The sequence below is a fragment of the Pseudoliparis swirei genome, chromosome 16 (genome assembly GCF_029220125.1).
Source record: "Pseudoliparis swirei isolate HS2019 ecotype Mariana Trench chromosome 16, NWPU_hadal_v1, whole genome shotgun sequence".
NCBI classification, from domain to species: domain Eukaryota; kingdom Metazoa; phylum Chordata; class Actinopteri; order Perciformes; family Liparidae; genus Pseudoliparis; species Pseudoliparis swirei.
Genome location: NC_079403.1, coordinates 8382915 through 8403505, shown reverse-complemented (window position 1 = coordinate 8403505; position 20591 = coordinate 8382915). Strand labels below are relative to the sequence as shown.

The 20591-nt window shown below is 42.5% G+C and overlaps 1 protein-coding gene across 1 annotated transcript in view; it reads right to left on the bottom strand.

Annotated features, from left to right (window-relative positions):
• The window catches only part of ptprn2 (protein tyrosine phosphatase receptor type N2), a 124352-nt gene that overhangs the window by 45888 nt on the left and 57873 nt on the right, over window positions 1–20591 (bottom strand). Inside the window, exon 11 of the mRNA XM_056434407.1 lies at window positions 2546–2610. Coding sequence (XP_056290382.1) covers window positions 2546–2610 — 65 coding nt within the window. The remainder of the gene's footprint in view (window positions 1–2545; window positions 2611–20591) is intronic.

The window sequence follows — 20591 nt, the reverse complement described above, 5'->3', positions numbered from 1 at the left end:
TAATAGTAAAGAGAGAATCAACATCAGAAAATAGTTTTGGAGATTAAATATCCCCTCTTTAGCTTCAAGTATAAAGTACATTTGTCAGCACAATGGCAGCTATTTCAAGCCTAGGAGGGTTTTAGGATACCCTGTGTTTTTTCCAACTAACGACATCCCTCCCTTTAAAAACGCTCCCTACTCGTAGCACCATGCTGTGTCTATGACTGCCAGAAAAAGCAACCCTTTCGCCTAATGCCTAGTCATTGTCTCCAGCATTGTGGGGGGGGGGGGGTAATTCTCGCCCGCTCTCCTGAAAGAAGATTCGTGGAGTCGGTGAGGCCATTTACGAGCGATACTATAAAGTATGGTATGATTTTCCAGGTGGTGATAAGCATTAATAGCATGTATATACTTCATATGTCTGGTTTCAGTGAGTTCAGTGAGAGGCCACGACAACCACGCATTTCGTTCCACTTTTCCACTCACATTTGTTCACACCTTTACGGGACACACAACTTGCTGTGAGAGGAACTTCTTTTGGCTTTTGTGTTTCCACACTTCTCACTTGGGAAACAGCTGTTAATAAGAATTACATTCAGAAAATACACCGATTATGTCCCACACGTACACACATTATTTAAGATAAACAACGTAGTCATCTTTCTGTTGTTTCTTTCTCTTTAGAAAGCCCACTTCCATGCGATCTATAATGGAGTAGATATTGCTCGGCCCATTGATTGATGTCTCCTTCCCCCCACTTTGACATTTGCTTATCCTCGTCTGCATCTACCACGATTGACATTCGCTCAATCTGGTCATCTTCCAAAGCTGTTTTGTCATTTGTCACCTCTTAAATAAAAATGCAGGAGAGGGGAATTGTCAGCGATAAGACCAAATGATACCAAGCACATTGACTGAGTTTATGGAAAGAATACAGTCAATGGAAAGCTTAGGACTGACGCTTTGCTTCATTTCCCGTTATATACAGTACCTCTTATGGATCCACTGAGCAATTTTATCCAGCGAATTTAAATTGTTTCCACTAATGAGCAGTCTAAAAAAGATTCTGAAGCCTCCAACATGCATTCACCCAGAACCGTGGTCAATTTACTGCACATTTATTAAAATCCGGCTTCTGGTTGAACACCTTTTAAACAAATGTATTTGAAGAGCCCACTCCACAGGCTCTCTTGTCTAAAGCTACTATTTTCCCCAACTAACCCTCAACTTTCCACTTTTTGAATAAAAACTGGTGACATTACACACATCCACATCAGAGCTGCTGCTAATAAAACACCCACAGTGAGTATTCGGGGTTTATACTTTGCCAACTCTCTATTTGTAGTACAGTAAATGCCGCGCTTCCTTGACATGCATTTCTACAAGCACAGTCTGGCGTGGATTTTCTCCCCATGAGGTGGAAGACAGATTCTTCTTTTCCTCCCTCCATCCCTCCCTCACCCTGGCTCCTGCAGAGAGGCTATTATTGCAGCTAATTATCTACAAATAGGCCCAATATGACAAACACAGCCCTGTACCAGTTCTGGCAAAGTGCAGGAATCAGTCTGAGTGGGAATAAAAGAATGGAAAAGAGGCGAGGAGAGGCAGACAAAGAACCGAACAAAAGTCACAGAGAAGAAAAGGAAAAAAAAATGTGAATCCAGAGATAATAGGGAAGAACGTGATGAAGACACAATGTGGAATAAGATGAGAGAGAATGTGGTGCTAAAAAAGATATAAGTGGGAGGCAGATGGGCGAAGAAAGGCAGCGACACCAAAGCGAGACAGCATAGAAGGGACCAACATGGGAAAATGATCTTGTCTATACAGTGTGTGACGGCTGTTGCCAATAGCAACTGTCCTGCGATGCACAGGCCACATCCATTTAGCCCACAGCATGCATCGTGATCAGGGCAGCTCAGGGGTCTAAGGCTGTCTGTCTCATTTCCATAGAGAAACTCATTTACCAGGCGAACATTGAGGGCCAAGACACATCAATGGGTGCTTGATTAGATCCTTACCGCTGATACATATGAATATGTATCAGTGTTCAATGAAAACACATTTACTCTCCCTTCATCTGGATCATCCTGAGTGTCCTCCTGCTCTCCACTTAATTCTGTCCAATGAATATGTCACAGGAGCATTAGGGCTCCAGACAAAGTGACAGCACTCAGGATAATCTGGTTATTGTTGCACTGCTGTGATGATCAACACTTACTTTATGTTTCACCAAATGTAGCATGCTTTTGTCTTGTTGTGGTTTACTTGCCATGGCGACAACAGCTCTTAGAGACCTAAAGGAAATGAATGCGTTGGTGCCGTAATCAAAGAAACACACTTAAAGGGATGTGTTTGTAATTCATCGCTGCTGCTGCAGATTAGTGTTCAGATGCACAACTGAAGCCGCAGGTGAGATCCGGATGCCAAGTTGGGTTCACCGAGTTGTTCCTGTCCCATGCGCCCAAACAGAGGACACGCACAATAACAACCACGACCACTCTTTTACCTTGTTTTTACACACAGAGCTGAATAACAGATATTTTTAGCGAGTACAACTTACATCGCTGACTCCAGCCTCCACGATCTGCAGGCCCGTCTCCTTCTCCAGCCGCTGCTTCTGTTGGACTGCACGGGAGAGACAAAAGCAGAGGAGGTGCCGAGTATGAGCCGCGGATGATTAAATAGCACATCTTTCAGTTCCTGGGGCAAAACAAGTGGTCAGTGAAACTGAGAATGATTCTGTGGATGTAACAGCATGAGTCAGATGTCAAACTGGTCATAGCGAATGACCAACCCCCACACACAGACACACACAGACACAGAAAACAATCTTTAGGGAATGACAGCAAGCAGTTCTCCAGCCGACAGGAGTCTGCTGTGGCCCTCGGAGAAATGATATGTTGTATGGGCAGAGGGCCGATAATAGATGAGGGTCCACGGCCATGCTAGCGGCTCCGTGAGGCTGTACTCATGCTGCTTCACACTACTGGCGACACCGCAATGGGCTACAAGTCATTTTAGATGGAAGCTGCTGACGTGAAGCTACAAACTGGCACGAGGTTCACGACAAATCAAAGTTGAGCTGGTTTCAACTTTTATCTGCGCTCCCACGACAATCCTATATTTTATTTCCTTCCGTTACAAACACACACTGTTATCCAGTCCCCAGTCCTATTTAATGACATAGCTAAGCAACACTTTTCAATAATGTAGCTGTCGACGCTTGGCCGTTCTGTCGCTGGTAGTGTGAACACAGCTTCAGGCACGGTGCTGCTTTCCTGCACATGTTAACGCCAGCATGTTAACAAGCTGATGGATAAACTGGATTTGTGGTTGATACAAGAGCTTATAACGAGATTAGGTGTGATTTATTGTCAGATTTCACCGGTTGATATCTCCAATGCATCACTGCAAGGATGTGTTGTACATGACCAGGTCGTGTCAACCACAAAGTACAGCTGTCATTAGTTTGGCAGCTATTTGGACTGAAACGTTATTGATGATAGCACTAAAGGAAAAATTCAAGGATCAACAAAGTTAGCGCCATTTATCCTCAAAGAGACATACATATCTCAACCAATGCATCCAATAGGCTCAGGTGCAGAGAGACAGGCTGGACTCCAGGTTTGAGTGAAACAAAAAACACTTTACTTCGGAAAATGTCAAACATGAAAACTCTGGCTTGAAAGCAACTACAAAAAAACACTCAGAATCACCATGGGAACAAAGACTGAGACATCGAAACAGAGACACTACGAGACTGAAAAAAAGACAACAAACCGACAGGAGACGAGGGAAAGACTGGCACAATATATAGGGAGAATTGGGGAAACACAGGTGTACTGCATGAGCCAATCAGGGAAACAGGAGTGGCTGAGGGCAGGTGAAGGGAATTAACTAATCAAGGAGACAGATGAGTGGCTGAGGGCAGGTGAAGGGAATTAACCAATCAAGGAGACAGAGGAGTGGCTGAGGGCAGGTGAAGGGAATTAACCAATCAAGAAGACATAGGACTGGTTGAGGGAAGGTGAAGGGAATTAACCAATCAAGGAGACAGAGGAGTGGCTGAGGGCAGGTGAAGGAAATTAACCAATCAAGGAGACAGAGGAGTGGCTGAGGGCAGGGGATAGGAATGAAACAATCAAGACAGAGGAGACACAGAGGAGACATAGAGGAGACACAGAACACAGGAGACAGGACACACAGAGGAGAAACAGGAGAAACGGAACAGGGAGTTACAGAATGCCAACATGTCATGAGTATCCATCCTGTTGTTTCATTTCCATCCATCGAGCCATGGTTGAAAATGTACCAATACAAATGTTCTGTTATCCTCCCCCACTTTGAGTCAGACCTGCTAAATATTACCCATAAACAGATAAAGTACTTGCAGATCCCCAGCACTCAATACATTGAGATTCTGCCTTTGTTCTTGCAGTAATTTATACACCACCGGAGTTTGATCCTCAGATCTATTGTTCTAATCAAATATGGCATTCCATTTCCAAAGCTTTGTTCACGAAAGATCTTCTCATGCAAATCAAACCAAAGTGAGGCGATGTTAAATAGCCATCGTTCAAGATCACACAATTCACCGTCTTTTATTCCCTTCCTTTGCTCAACGCCCCTTTCTTACTTTAATAGAGACATTTATATTGAAAAACAAAATCAAAGGGGCCTTAATAGATTATGCCAAATTATAGAGTGCAACAAAAAAAATGTAGCAGCATTTTAATTCAGTTTGTTAGCACGTGAATGTGATTGGTAATGGGGTAAAGGGAAAAAAGAAGTGAGAGTTAAAGAGAAGAAGAGAAAGAGAGAAGGTCCTTTAAATCCCATTTCCCCAGATGAAGGCTATGCAAATGACCCTGAAGAGCTGAACCCCACCTCACTCTCCAAATTCGGTAAGGGCCTGTTTAATTAGTATTTTAATCTATCCCAATGATTCCACTCAGTCCACAACGTATGCAGCATTCCATCTAATTAAGCACGCTACTTTTAGGATAATCATCCATCTCTCTCGCTCTTCCTCTCTCCCCTTTTCTCTTTCTGGTTATTAAGGATCCAGCGTACATTGATCATCCTATCATCTCATCAACATGGCACCAAAGGGGACATCTTATATTGTAGGTGTCAGCCAGGTCTGACGGATGGCTAAAGGGAGGATGGAGGAAGAGGCGAGACAGCTGCAAAGGTCAAATATACATACACATTTTAAATTAGAGCGCCACATAAAGGAAGTAGCACGAGGATAAAGAAGAAAATCATCCGCCCTGAGTGTGAGAAGGAAAGTCTTCAACTGCCATGTCTCCGATCGTTTTCATTTCATGTTGCCACCCCTGGATTTAGTCAGAGACATATTGCCGCTCCATAGATAGCTACAGTACCTGCACAGTCCTGGTGCTATTTAGGACGGGAGTAATGAGCAAGGTAATTGGGCCCAGCTGGGTGAGGGCGGAGGTGGTGGGGCGAGGTGAAGCCGCTGAAAAGGTCACACAACGTTTTGTTCCTAATGAGGACCCCTCTGGGGGCGTAACACATCATGAGTCAAACTACGAAAAGATTAGCCTGGAATCAACACACACACACGTCATCGCGGCTGCAGCTCAGGTTTTTGACTGACAAGCTGACATTAACCGTCTTACGGTGAAACCAAAGAAGCCCGAAGGTCAGTAGTTGCTTGCGAATCAAAGCTGAGGACTCTCCAATCAACCTGAGGGAAAGGACAGTCCCACAACAGCCACTTTAAATGTAAATACAATGTACTGCCGGGCTCATTAGCCGGTAACTGGATGGATCTTGGCTGCGGTGAGACTCCAGCCAATGGATTGCTTGTTCTGTCACTGACTGACCAGATAACAGCCGACAGCATCTCTTTTTGGTCACCCCTTGTATTAACCTCCCACCGGAGCTTACTCTCTTTCTCTTTTTCTCACTCGCAGAGATTTTGTAAGCTTCAAATTAGCCACCAAATACTCCTGACAGACTGTGGAACAGAGATGTCAGGACTCATTTCAGAGAGGCTCTTCCAGCCATTTTAATAGGCATTGTCGGAGTCTATCTAGTCTGACTTCTAATACCGAGACCTGCACCCTGCTGCTCATCTCATCTTTTCAGTTTCCGAGTCACATTGATCCATATGATCTGATGTTCAGCGGGCAAGAAAAGCACAGAGAAAGCTAAAAAGGCATTTGTGTTTAAATGGGCTTCGAATTTAAACGATATACACGTGTTACACGGTTTTATTGGAGACTATACATTAGAGAATTGCCTGATGACCTGGACCTATTCAATAAGAATTCACTTAATGTGGCTGATTACTATTTGGTGAATTAACTCCTTAAAATGGCCTTCAGTGTCACTTGAGTAAAATACAAGTATGTTCAATAAAAAATAAACAAGTTAAAAATACTTCTATATGTAAATAACTAGCAATTACTGTGTGAGGGAAGAAGACCAAAATAAAGACTATTTAGTATATTCATTGCTGTAATTGTTTCAGCTGTAAATTCATTTACATGATGTAATTACTCTCTAGAGAGTAGTTTTCATTGTTAATGGCGCAGTCCGCCATTCACACACTGGATTCAGGTCGTTTACCTGCACACAAGAGAGAACCAGGAAAGGATGCAACAGCATGTCCTCCAGTGTTTCTGTTTGAATCTTCATCTCATTGATATTAGCTTCATTCTTATGTCACTCTGTCAGAACTGTGCACTTAAATAAGACCGAGTGGCTTCTAATGTGAGGCAGGAACAGGAAACACAATGTATTTGTCAGAGGTTAGCCTCGACCTCGATCGGTTAGCAAAGATCTCTTTAAAATAACTTTAGACAACGGTTAAGAGTTCGCTGTGAGATGAAGATGTTGCCTCTCATGTGGCCTGCTGCAAGAAATCACCCGACTGCTTTATTAAAATAAGTAGTAGTTTGTTTGGCTGGCTGCGCTATAAACACATCCACCAGGTTCTCTTTTTTTATTTTTAATCAAGGAGTGTTTAATCAGCGCCACTAATTGTTATCACCAATAACGACGTGTGTTTCCAACCAGGACTGAATTAAAATGAGATGCTTGAAGTAGGACCTTCAACATGCAGCGCTGATCTATACATGGCACATTTATTACAAATGCATTAAATACGACTGAATTATTTCAGCTGGAACTGTGCCAGCAGCCAAAGACTTTTCAATGTTTTTTTAATAATAGCAAATATTAGAAGTGCACTGCATGCCTCTGCTAAGCACGAGGACATTCAGCCAGGTGAAGAGGAAGAACTGAAGAATATCTCAAAAACAACTTGTTGAAGTGGAAGAAGGAATAAGAGGACAAAAAGGCCATTTTAATCATCAATCTAAAGAATCATCCAAAACCTCGTTGACTTTCCTTGACACGCACACTCGTGAGTGAAAATGAAACAAAACAACAACACACAGGCGCCGATTGGAGCTTGATTTTTGTGTGTGTGACCTTTAAATTGCTCCGTAGCATATGTGCTCAACTCAAATGATCTTGTGGGCGAGATATAATTTGATTAAATCGTTGATTTTCTCCGCCATATGCTACAAACCGAAGCAATTGTGCTCCCCTCATCATACATTCTAATAGCGATTGAGAAATGATTATCATGAAGTCATCAGAGCTTAAAGTCATGAATATATATATTCATTTTTTCTGATATACGACAGGGTTGTTATTGTTAGAAGCGATATCAATTCAGCATCGGGAGACAAATCACCGACTGTAAGCTGTGCGTAGTTTGTATCTCAACGCGCTGTCACGCCATCGTAATGTCGCCTCTTTGGCCGAATGGGGGTATAGAGTTGACAAAATGCATATTTCACCACCCTCTGATTGATCTGTTAATATTGAATAACATCCATTCCATCTATCTCCCCCCTCCCTCTCCTGCTCCTCGGGTCATCTATTCACCACTTCCATCTCTCCATCCGTCACTCCAACCAAACAAAATGAAAGTGTTTATTGCGGAGGAGGGCTGACGCTCACGCCTCTCCACAGCCGTTAGCCTTATCAGCGGGCAATCGCTCCGATATTAAAGCTGCCATTCCGCCCATCACTTTCCCCTTGCACATATGATGGCTGTCTCTACCTATCAGAGTGGAGAGAGGAGGAAGAGGAGGAGGAGGGGTGTAGGAGGAGGAGGGGGTAGGAAGAGGAAGAGAGAGAGAGATGCACCTGATCCCGCCGGCAGATAAAGACGCACGGCAACCCATTTTGCTCAGTAAAAATCCGACGTGGGAAACAAAAACAGTAATATCCCTTCGGAGTACGAAGAGCCGCAGCGCTGACTTCCGAGCAGCAGCGTATTCATTACATTTATGATATATAACATGTATGTGACTTCTTTACATCCGACCTCGGCACGCTGATCCTTATCAAAATGTAAATGAGTTCACAGATGTTGTCGTCGCTTTTATTTGTTCCCCCTTTTTCTCGACAGGATAATCTACAGGGGGACACGGGCACAGGGATAAGAAATGACTTTCAGATGAGCTCTCATTTTATGGTGAGAATAAACATTCTGTAAATAGCTTAATATATACTACGATATGTGCCGAGAGACACAGACGGACGGAACATCCCAAAGACCTCCTCTCCCTTCTGTGTCCTCTTCTTCATCAATTGTTATTCTGCTCCTTGGCTTTTCTAAATCAAAGCACCCAATCACAGGATGTGCACCTTTGAGAAAACCTACAGATGAAACCGAAGGTGGAGATGAGTCGAAGGAGAATAAAAGAGTGCAAAGGTGGAAATAATTATAAATAAATACATTGACATTCAAAGCCTCCATTCAATATGTAATATAATCAAGACACAATCCAACCATCACCATTGTATCAAACATGAATATTAAATCAAAGCAGGTGCATTTTTTTCAACAATAACTGTCCAGTTATTGTTCAGTTTATATATATATATATATATAAACATAGATATGGATATTGGAGGACAGTCGGGTATATGTATATATATTTATATATATATATATAAACATATATATGGATATTGGAGGACCATCGGGTATATGTATATATATTTATACTGTACATATACATTTTTTAAAATTGTTTATTTCAGTTATTTTAGCCTTTTCTACAATAGCAAATTCAATATTTAAAATTGTGACACCTTTTACAACTAAATGATAATCAGATTAATCAACATTGAAAATAATAGTTTATTGCAGCCCTTTTTTGATTTGCAAGTAGACCTAATAGAGTAGCAAATCTGCATAATAAGAAAGTTTCCTTTTTGGTTGATTAATGACTTAAATGATTAAATAATATGCCAAATGTTGTTTATTAATTTCCTATTGATTGTCAAATAATTTCCGCACTGGGTATTATATCTTGCACCATCACTACGGCTCTCTACCCACTCACTCATTAAAAGTGGCAGTTTATATCTAGAAATCTAATATAATGAGGCATAATCTCATTTAACAGTTGAACTTAATCCCTAAAAAGTAATTATGGAGCAACACCAAGGGAAATAATTCATCTGAAAAGAAAACAAACCCTCTTCTCTCTCTCTCAGTACACCCAACACGATGATAGCCATGACATCATTAGGCTCCAAAGTCCAATCAGCAGTGCCAATCATACAGCACAATGTCTGTCACATGGTAGAGCCATGCTGTTAACAGCAGGGGGTCCTGGCTGGCTCACTGTTTATTCACCCCAATCGATCGTTTCCCGTGGATAAGCCAACAGTGCTCCCAAACAAACCAACTGCTGTTATTCAGCCTAAATCAACACACCACAAACCTTCGCTGGCTAACAGAGTGCACACTGAACTCTCGCACAAAATGCTGCATACCACAATAGCAAAATGTTTCCTCTGAGATTTGTGCGGTTGACACATTATAACCGATGATAAAAGACAACAGGGAAGAAAAAGGGAATAGGAAATGATGCCTGGGTTCTAATGGCCGTAGATGTGCAATCAGCATGAGCCTCGTGTCCGCTGCGGACCATGTCGCGGCCTTCAGTACCAAACGCATTATAGGCCCCTCCCTCTTTTAGAAGGAACCCACAAGACACATTTATAATTGCATCCTCCCTTATTAGAGGCACATTTCAGAGATGGCTGGATAAAACACCTGGAAGAGTCTTTGCTTCTGCTGCATATGCGCACACAAACACACACACACACACACACACACACACATACACACACATGATATCTGTTTCTTTGCCGCCTGCTTGATTAATAGATTGTGGCTGCTCTGACACTCTGTGTAGAATAGGCATTTTGCCTTTGATAGGCTCTGACACCAATTCTTCACGGACTGGAGGAGATCGGGGGGGGGGGGGGGACACACAGAAGCAGCACCGGCAAATGACTAGGAAGGCAGGCACCTCCAGATGTGGGAGAAACCCCACGGATGTCACTCTGCATTCTCACCGGGACATGTTTACACCGTTTACGCTCCCTTTCGGAGAGATGACAATCTGCAGATGTGTGACATATGCGAACGAAAATTGCATCTGACAATCGCTCAGAAGGAACAGCTATGTTTGAGGAGGTGAACAATGCACATCTGAAGCCATCATGGCCATCAGAGATCCAGCATGGTGTACAGCCATGCTGTTGGGTCTTCGGATGACCTTTTGCTGAAACAGAAGCCGGCAGCTTCGCTATCAATAAAACATCCAAAACATTCACTGCCGTCTTCCGAGGAAACTTCAGCAAGTCTCGGTATCCACATGGAGATCCCTCGACAGTATACAGCGTTCAACAAATGGAAATGCGCTCCATGTGAGACACTACACGATACTCTCAAGCGAGATGAACAACTATTCTCTCTTTTAGGTAAAACTGATACCCAAATGATCTAAGACTGATGCTCCCTGTAAACAACGCTCCATTTCCTTCCCTGGATGTGTGTGTGTGTGTGTGTGATACGAGATGAAAACATCTGGAAGTCTGCCACCGTCTGAAGAGAGCCTACTGGGGAAATACTTATTGGAGGAAAGGATGGCATAGCAGACACACACACACACACACATACACACACACTGCTTCCCCACTGAGGGAACTCTGACAGAGGCAGCCCTACCTGTCACTGTGGCAGCAATTATCCTGCAGGCTCTCTCCACGGACCGTCTCCTGCAGGTCTCCACATTACTAACCACATCACTGAGCACACACATACTGTGTATGCACACTGGCGCACAGGAGGGCACGCTGCACACCCGCAGGTACACACTGTACATATTCATAGACACTCACACACTCGTACGGCTGCATGCGCCAGGTTGTGCTTTCCATCCACAGATCTCTCTCCACGAGCTGATGGCTCGAACGAATCGCAAGGATGCGTCGGTGCAGACGTCCCGCTCGAGCCAAACACACCACGTTACGAGGACGTGAGTGCTCAAGCAACACACATACCTCTTATAGATAAATGCGCTATCATAGATGAGGCTGCTGAGAAGTCCTCAAATGCACACGCACACTGGCAACACCTTATTAAATCAATAAATATGCTAAAGCTGTCATAAGGTAGAGCAGGATATGAGCTCCAGTGAGTCAAGAGATAATCAGTCGTGGATATTGGGAAAGGAGCAGACATGCTCAGAAAAACATGCCGTCCATTTTGGCTAAAGGGAGGTCTTCCAAGAGGAAGGAATTGATCTGTTTCACGCTGGTTCACTGGAGCTCCGGTCCAGGAGCAAAGCCTGAGACTCAGGAGCTGGTTGATTGTATGGAGCTGCGAAGGGTGATTTCAGAGAAAGAAAAAAAGAAGAGAAGAGCCCAATGCGACCTCATTACCGCGGATTTGTTCCGACTGTCATTAGGAATCACAAACGCCATCACTCAAGTCACGAATATGAGGGAGAGGATGAGACACTGGGTGAAGCAGGAGTAGGGGGGGGGCGGGGGGGGCTGTGACAGTCGTCAAGAAGATTTGATCTGAAAACGGGATCTATCATCAAGCAAACTATAGATAACGGAGAACATCAACACATGCAGTATGGTTACCGAAGCATACGTGAGGCCCATGGTCACGGATCATTACAACCGTGGAACACTAAATTGTTACCCAGCATAATATGATCTGAAGAGGTTTAACCAAGAGACGGCAGTCTGTTACGAATAAAGCTAATGTCATCGGGATGGTCTCCTCACAACGGCTTAAAGGACATTTTAAGTTGTGGACCAATTACTAATTAATGTAAACGCCTTGAATTTACAGTATCAAGAAGACCAAAGATCCGATAAATGTAATTTACTAATTCAAGAACCATCCAAGAAGTGATGTAGCTGTGTAGGCTGACAAGAACCACCTTTCTGTATGAAAAATATGTATTACTTCTGAAATTGTTGCAAATATCATGGTCAGAAATGTCCAATATAATTTAAATCAATACAAAGGTGCTATGACTAACTTTATAGATGTACCAGAAAACAGAATAAAACAATAATATTTCTGATAGTAAATTTAACGGTTTTCATCAAATGAAATCTGATTTGTTGGCCAGATTAATATCTATTTTGTTTGAGAGGATTTTGCTTTTGCTTTGTTGAAAATGGTCTTCAAGGGCATTCTGATGGTTGAAACGCGCCCCAAATACTATTTTGTATCCGTACTGTGTCCAACATAATAACGGCAACATGCCCCCAAAACAAAAACCGTCGGACAGGAATTCAACATTCCCAGTTGGACCGTCCTCCCTCTGGCTTAATGACACCAGAAACGCACGCCGTGTGACCGCGGTGGCCGGTTCACGGCCCAACGTACCGCCTGCAGCATCGCGCGCCGCGAAATTGAAAGCCGACCCCCTTTTTTGTTTTGGAACAAACTTTCTCCGCTTGGCGTTTGTGAGGGTTTTGTTAATCTGCCATTCCCGTAGTTTACTCTTGGACGCATACGCGTGCGCATTCTTGTTGGCCGTGCTGCCAGTGTCCCGGGAAGCAGAGTAAAACTGGAAAATACAGGCAGAAGGCGAGCTCTCTGTGGATACAGACACCGCCACATTCCTCGAGGGTCACAAGAGACGATTGAGGGGGTTTATGTTTCTGTGTCTTTTCTGAAAACTCTGCGTGTTCCAGCTTCGTGGTCCAGTTGCTCACTGCTCATCAACCAGCATTATGTCTGTTGGCGTCATAAATTAGTGGAAAAACTACTTTTACATACACTCTGCCATTTCAAACGGGGGCTGCAATAAACAGGATTAACAATCATTTTCATTGGCAGTTAACCTGCAATCAATTCATGACTTTGTCAGTAAAATGGCAGTAAATAGTGATAAAAGACGTCAAGGTGGCGTCCTCAAAATGCTCATTTGGTCCCACTAGCAATCAAAAACCCAAAGCTATTCACTTAACTATCACAACTGAGAAGCTTGAAATATGACAAACTTTATTATTAGCAATTAATAGAATAATCGTTTAAGCTCCAGCCGAAATAACATTTTCACTTAATTTTCCTCTTTCTAGTGGAATAAATGTGACAGTGTGACGAAGTAAAAGATGCCACCATTTTCTAACACAATCCAAAATGGATCCTGACCGGGTCCCACGATGAGCTGAACTGCTAATGTGCTCCTGACAGAGCACAAACTCATCAAAACAACAGCATGAAAGTACACTTGAAAGATGCGTTGATTGCGGCGCTTCTTGTTTGGTCCCCTTTCAAACAATCCCAGCCTTCCAGTTCTCGCTCACGCACTGCGGGAGCATTTTAAATTATCTTTCACAGGCTCCTTTTTTGTCACTGAGGCATTCGAGATGCTTTCAGCTGGAGGAGGCTGACGTCAAATCAAACACGTTTGCCCTCAGTGGCATTTAAGTCAATCCCTCCAACCACGTCTACGGCACGGTGGACATGTTTCCTCAGAGGTGGATGAAGTAACCTCGAGCGGCGTGCTCTCTGCCTCCCCGTCTCCGTGACGCCTGCTCGCTGCTTTCCCGTGTACAGCTGCGAGCGCTGTGTGTGTGTGTGTGTGTGTGTGTAACACAACATTCTCTCGCAGGTGTCAAAATGACAAATATGACATTTCCCCTCTGAGATTGTATTAGATATCATTTCGTATTCAGCCTGCCTGATGTGTAACTGGGCTCTTTTTTTATTTTTTATTACTATTTTGCGAGAGGACAAAATGTGATCATCGTTATTACATGTCTGAAGCCGAGCAGCTGTGGCTGTAAAGAGAAAAGAGCAAGGAATGTATTCAGGATGGGATGCAATTCAAAAATCATAATACACAGTTTGACGAGTGTGTTTGCTATTGTATAAGCCCCCCCCCCACACACACACACACACACACGCAATCTGAATCAATCATCTTTCCGCAGCTTCTCAAACAATTCCTTTTAAAAAGTGAGGCAGCGATTGAGTCGCAGCGTGATGATTAAATCTATACACAGAAGCGGGCAACATTTTATTTTTTTTCAGCGCTCACTTGCTAAATAACTGCTGAATCTCTCGATATGTTCCAAACCCTCCAGAGATTGAACTCAAGTAGTTAGAGAAGGGAAAAGACAAGCCTGTGTACACACACCTCCCTGTCTTTTTAAGGACACCTGTTGGGTTGCATGGCTCATCTCCTCCTCATTTAGCCGTCTGTCTGGGCTCCGTGGGGCTGATTACCAGGAAGAGCTGATTCCAGTCGCACTGCTTATCAGTCTAATTAGAGCCCCTGGCAGGTGACTTGAAGGAAGTTGTGTGTCTCCCGAATGTTCAGGCACAGTGATTTGTACAAGCGCAGTCCGCTGCTACGTGCTACAAGGAAGAAACAAAAACGTGGAAACAAAACGAATAAAACAGACAGATGCAACATTTTTGGCAAAAGAATCGTGACTGTTAGATGTTTATATATGCGGGGGAAGTTTTTTTCAGGGCCTTTCCGGAATGCCATGAGGAGGTTAAATAGAGTATTTTGCGTCACTAGAACATTTAAAGTGGTGTCAACAAGTCAAGGGAAAAGGCGACATCTTGTCTAACATCTTTTGGTTAAAGTTTCAACTGTCCAAAAAGTGAGAGGAGATTTGAGACGCTACGGCTCTGTGGAGAGCGCTTCAATAGACGGAGCAGAGAAAATGGAAGATGAAACGAATGCTTGATTAACATCAGACAAAGAAAGACGAGAAACGAAGGTCCAAAAAAAGAAGTGAGAAGCAGGGGGCGGAAAGATATCGAGAAGAGTTGAGGACAGAGGAAAAAATCCACAGGGGGCGAAACAAGTCTTCCAGGTAGTGTAACAGGTCACTCGTCTGCTGTTCGCACATCCAGGTGCTAATGTAACACCTCTCACACCTTCCTGTGTGTCTGGCTGTCTGCAGGTTGGTGGGCAGAGAGACAGAGTTGTTTGTGCTAGAATAATGTGCTGTAATCCCCCGTCTCAGATGTGGCCTTAACACAGGTAATTGGACTTGGAGTGTGAGAAAGCCTGTGGCCACACACACACACACACACGCGCACACGCACACTGTGATGCACAAAAACTGCAGTCTGATTTTAAAATAACAATATAACTGATCATATTCTGGAGAAAGAGAGACACTCATAAAGTACAGCTGCTCTGCATCTGGTTTTACACATATTGTATAACGGACGTGGGACTGTAGCAGAGAGACGATCAGTACATAAAGAGTTTGGATGATTACATTATTTTATAAATCCTCTCTGAAAACCAGAAATACCAGAGGAAGAAATTTAATGAGTTCATCAAAAAGTCTAGTCTCGTCAAAAGATCGTTATTTGTGAAGCCAAGAAGCATTTCATTCTACGTCTTGTGCAGTTATAGGTATAAAAAAAGAAGTGTCGTCAACCGTGTTACATTACAATTAAAAACGTGTTTCAAAATAAAACAATGAAGCATACATCTAACATCTGCTGTGTCCAAGTCTATTATGCTGTGAAACAGGGTTTTCTTTACATCCTTGAAAAACAAGATCTACTTCTCCCCAAAGATACGGCAACACAGGCGTGTCTTTATTTCCGTCTCTTCCACATGGATCACCAACTGGAGAGCTTTAGCTGCGGTCTTTAAGCACGACATCATGCCATCGAGGGCCCTTCTAAGAACCCTCTTCCAGGGTTCATCATATGAAAGTAGTGAGCTGGAAACATTAAGAATTCAGCTGGAGGCAACATATTCAACCAACTGGTAAAGCTTAACTAGCCATCAAACAACCACTTAAGTGGACGGGGTTACAAAAGGGCAAATAAAATACTTCTTCAGACAAAATAACCACGATGCCTTTAAACCAGACGCACGTCCATTCTTTCAATCTATGCAAGGGCATAGCTGCAGGTATTTAGGCACGCTCACTTTATTTCAAGAGAAATTATCATATAAATATATATTCCTTTCCTTTGTGGCATCCCAAGTCAATCTGAGGTGGATATTGGAGTTAGATTGAAAGCCTTAAAGAGTGTTTTGAGATAGGAGCGAGTTATCACCTCCACAGAGAGCCCTGGGAGACACAGCGCTCCTCTGCTGCCGTCCAGCCTGATGCACACAGGCCACTGACCCATGACAGGCAGCCGTATCGATTTAAGAAGAGGCCGAGGCCACAGAGAGAAAGGGAGACACAGGGGGAGAGATGGGAGGAGGAAAGAAATGAAAAACAGGGAGGAGGCCAGGGAGCAGTATCCCTCTTAAAACTTATCCATAATTCATTCTCTATTCTTTCTTTCTTCCTTCCTTCCTTTCTCTTTCAGATGGGTGCACGGCAGGGGATTCTTCATTTTTAAAGGGGATTAGCGACAACCTATTTATGAATGCATCCCCGTGGTACTCGTTTCACTCTCTCCCACACACACACACACACATACACACACAGACACACATGTACACACAAACATGCATACACACACATTTGAAACACAAATTAGTTGAATCCATTTCCCGAAGTTTTTAATGATTATAATGTTTAAAAAAACTACTTTTAGACATAATATAGGCATGTTATTGCCAAAAGCAAATGATTTTGGACAAGCAGGGTCTGTTAGGCAGACAGCGGTTCTAAAAAGGGTGTATTAACTATTTAAAAAAAAGAAGGTTGAACCCATTAAGCAGTGTGAACATTTGCCTTCAGATGTAAACACTCTATTGTTGCCTGTCCGCCTCAAAAATGATGCAGAGGTGTGAAAATATTGCAGCCGCTGCTAATGACTTTCTTTTAGTGCCGGGAGTTCCTCTGGACATGCTCACTCCTCTTTCTCTCCTCCGGCTCATCTGTGTAGGAGGAGGATGAACAGTTGGATCAGGGCTGAACATGTTATTATGTGAATGTTTGACACAACATATCATGAAGGTATTATTTACATAACCCTGGTTCAGTGTCAGGTGCCAATGCAGTTGGCTATCCAAGCATAACCTTAGCTTACTCGCCATAATCACGATGTTCAGGTATTTCAGAGTATTTTTTATTTTTTAACATTGGCAGTAGTTATATATATAAAAAACAGCTAAATTGAACCCTCCATCAATTAGTTGTTTTATGAAATGTATTTATTAGTTGTCAAATATCATTAATTGGTTTCTTAAATATGAATATTTTCTGGTTGCTCGAAACATCTAAGACAGTAACTGAATATATTTGAGTTTTGTGGATGTCATAATGGGCTTTGGAAAAAAATGTTTTTTCTATTTTTTTAAAGACCAAACAACATATCGTTTAGAAAACAATAATCCTTGGTTGCAGCAAATGATTTATGAATGAATTAATAAGTTTGTATCCAAGAAAGTCATTAAAAACCTACAGGATGTTTCATCTGAGGAAGATAGCAATGAAAACTGGATCTCTTGAGGCCACACCGGTGCCTCATCCTGTACATGTCACTTTGCACGACATCCACCTGCAGAGTTCAGTCGCTCCCACGGCTCACAGTCAGTGGGAGGTTCATGCGCTTTGTATGACACAAGCTGCATGTCAACACAGCTGTGCCGCGGGCGTATCTTGGCATTCTCATGACGTACGGAAAAACATCAGCTTGTTCCAAACAACCCCAAGAGACAAGATCCCACAGAACCGGACATTATTCACTTGTTCAGCCAGTTGTGGATAAATATTTATTCACAGAGACACTGTTTCATGTACAAAGTAGTGCACAAAGTCAAAAGCAACAACAACAACAACAACAATAACCCCATCTTTGTGGCTATACGCTAACCATCTAAACAGCCGGCGGTAAGTCATGGCTGCTACTCGCCTTAATTACTGCTCACGCTGAACTGCTGGAAAACCAAAATCTGTTTTACGGGTAAAAAAAAGGTGCCAAAGTGGTCCACAAAAACACAAACAGGTATAGAGAGAGACGCACAAAGGAAGTGAAAATTGAACATCTGTCTTTTTTGTCTTTCAAACCCTGTGCCAGAGAACGCTGCCGCTGCACCTGGACATGAATTATAAAGAGGCACTTGGATGCGGGGGTTGGAAGAAAGAGACAAGAGGAAGATAGGTGAATGAAAAGGAGCGGACAGGGTGTGTGTCGTCCCCGTCCCCCCATCTGGAGACACTCGCCGTGCGGCTCCATGGGATCAACGATCGATTCGCTGCCAATAATGAAAAACTATATGATATTGTGTATCATATGCCTCACAAAAAAGGTGTATTCAATGATGCATATTGCAAATAGTAGTGGAATAAATGCATTTAAAATGATGACAGCTCATTGTTTATCCTCGTTACCAAATTGCAAATTCTATATTATGTTTTCAGTCCGGTGTAATCCTTTAGGAAAGAATATCTATAATTATTCTCAAAGAGGAACTACAAAAGCAAATAGTGCTTTGAAGATGGAAAGCCCGAAATGTCACCCGCCCGCTTTGAAGCTCCCTGGCTCTCTTTGTTTCTCTACACTTGTACCTCACACAACCACTGGCAGAGCATGCTGCATTCAGGGGCCAATTTAGTGGGGATGTACCATTAAGAGAAAAAACACATACTCATGAGCTCAGACAGTGGTGTACTAGAAACAAACAAACACACACACACACATACACACACACATTCACACACACACACCTGGATCGGCTACATCATGCAGCAAATGTATGGCCATCTCGCTTTGTTTTGTACCAAGCCTTTGTGTTTTCAAGCACTTTAAGTGTCATTTGCCGCCTCTGATACGCAAGTCCATTAAGAGCAATATTCAAAAGAAATATACAATATATATATATATTTTATATTTCTTTTGAATATTGCTCTTAATGGACTTGCGTATCAGAGAGGCGGCAAATGATATATATATATATATATATATATATATATATATATATATATATAGGTAGTAGTGTAGAGCTGAGGTGGAAGGTGGAAAAGAAAATGTTTCTCTCCAGCCACACACAATAATATATATATATATATATATATATATATATATATATATATATACTAGGGCTGTGAAACGATAAAAAATTTTAATCGGATTAATCACAGGTTTTTGTGGATTAATCATGATTAATCACATATTACCGATATTCTCGGTATATTTTGTGAGAACATAGAGATTTATGACAAAAGACGGATATATACATTGATACATTCTTCTATACAATGGTGCTGCAACTCAGCAGTTATTTAGCAGTTTTCTTCCATATGGAACATTAATACATCTTCATCCTAAACAGAGTGTTTAACCCTCCTGTTACCTTTCGGGTCAATTTGACCCCATTCAATGTTTAATGTCGGTGTTCTTTGGGGTCAATTTGACCCCAGGCTGTTTTTCACTGTGTCAAACATATCAGAAATATCAACTTTTTTATTTATTTAAAGGGCTATTTAGGTAGTTAACAAACAAACATAAAGTACCTCACACTTAAACTTGGGAAGCAATATTAATTCTAATAATTTTCTGGAGGTTTTAATTACTGGGGTCAAATTGACCCCGAGGGTAAAATATGTTAGTAAATGTAAAGGTAACAGGAGGGTTAAACAGAGCATTTTTCTCTTGTTTGTCAACCATTAACTCCACCATGATACAATCTAAAGGTGGACAGATTGACAAGTGACTTTTTTTTTGCTCGGTCCCGATGCGCGCACGGAGCTCTGTGGCGTGCGAGACGGAGATCGATAAGTGTTAACGCAACGAAGAGACAGAAATGACATGCTGCTGTGGAGATACGATCAACAACAGACGTTTAGTTTAATAAAAGAACAAAGACGTGCTATAGAGAACATGTCAGGGGGCGGGCCAATCTCTTTAATGTCATGCGATCTACCGACACTACGCCGCGATCGACTGGCAGGTCGCGATCGACGTGTTGAGACCCTGATCTACAGGAAGTAAAAGTCGTAACAAGGTTTCCGGAGGTGAACCTGCGGAAGGATCATTACCGATGAACAGACCGTCTGCATGAGAGCGGACAGAGTTCAGATTGCAGTGGTGTATTGGAAGCTCATTTTGCAAGTGACTTTTTTTTCGTCCCGACGACCAACAACAGACAGATTGGAAGCTCATTCTGCGCATGCGTTAAATGCGTAAAAAAAAAAAAACTAGTTAAACCTGTAATTGAATTAACTGAGTTAACGCGTTATTTTTCACAGCACTAATATATACACATCACAATAAGCTATAGAATACATCTACAGCTCCTTTGCTGATTTTTCTTTGTGATTCCTGTGAACCA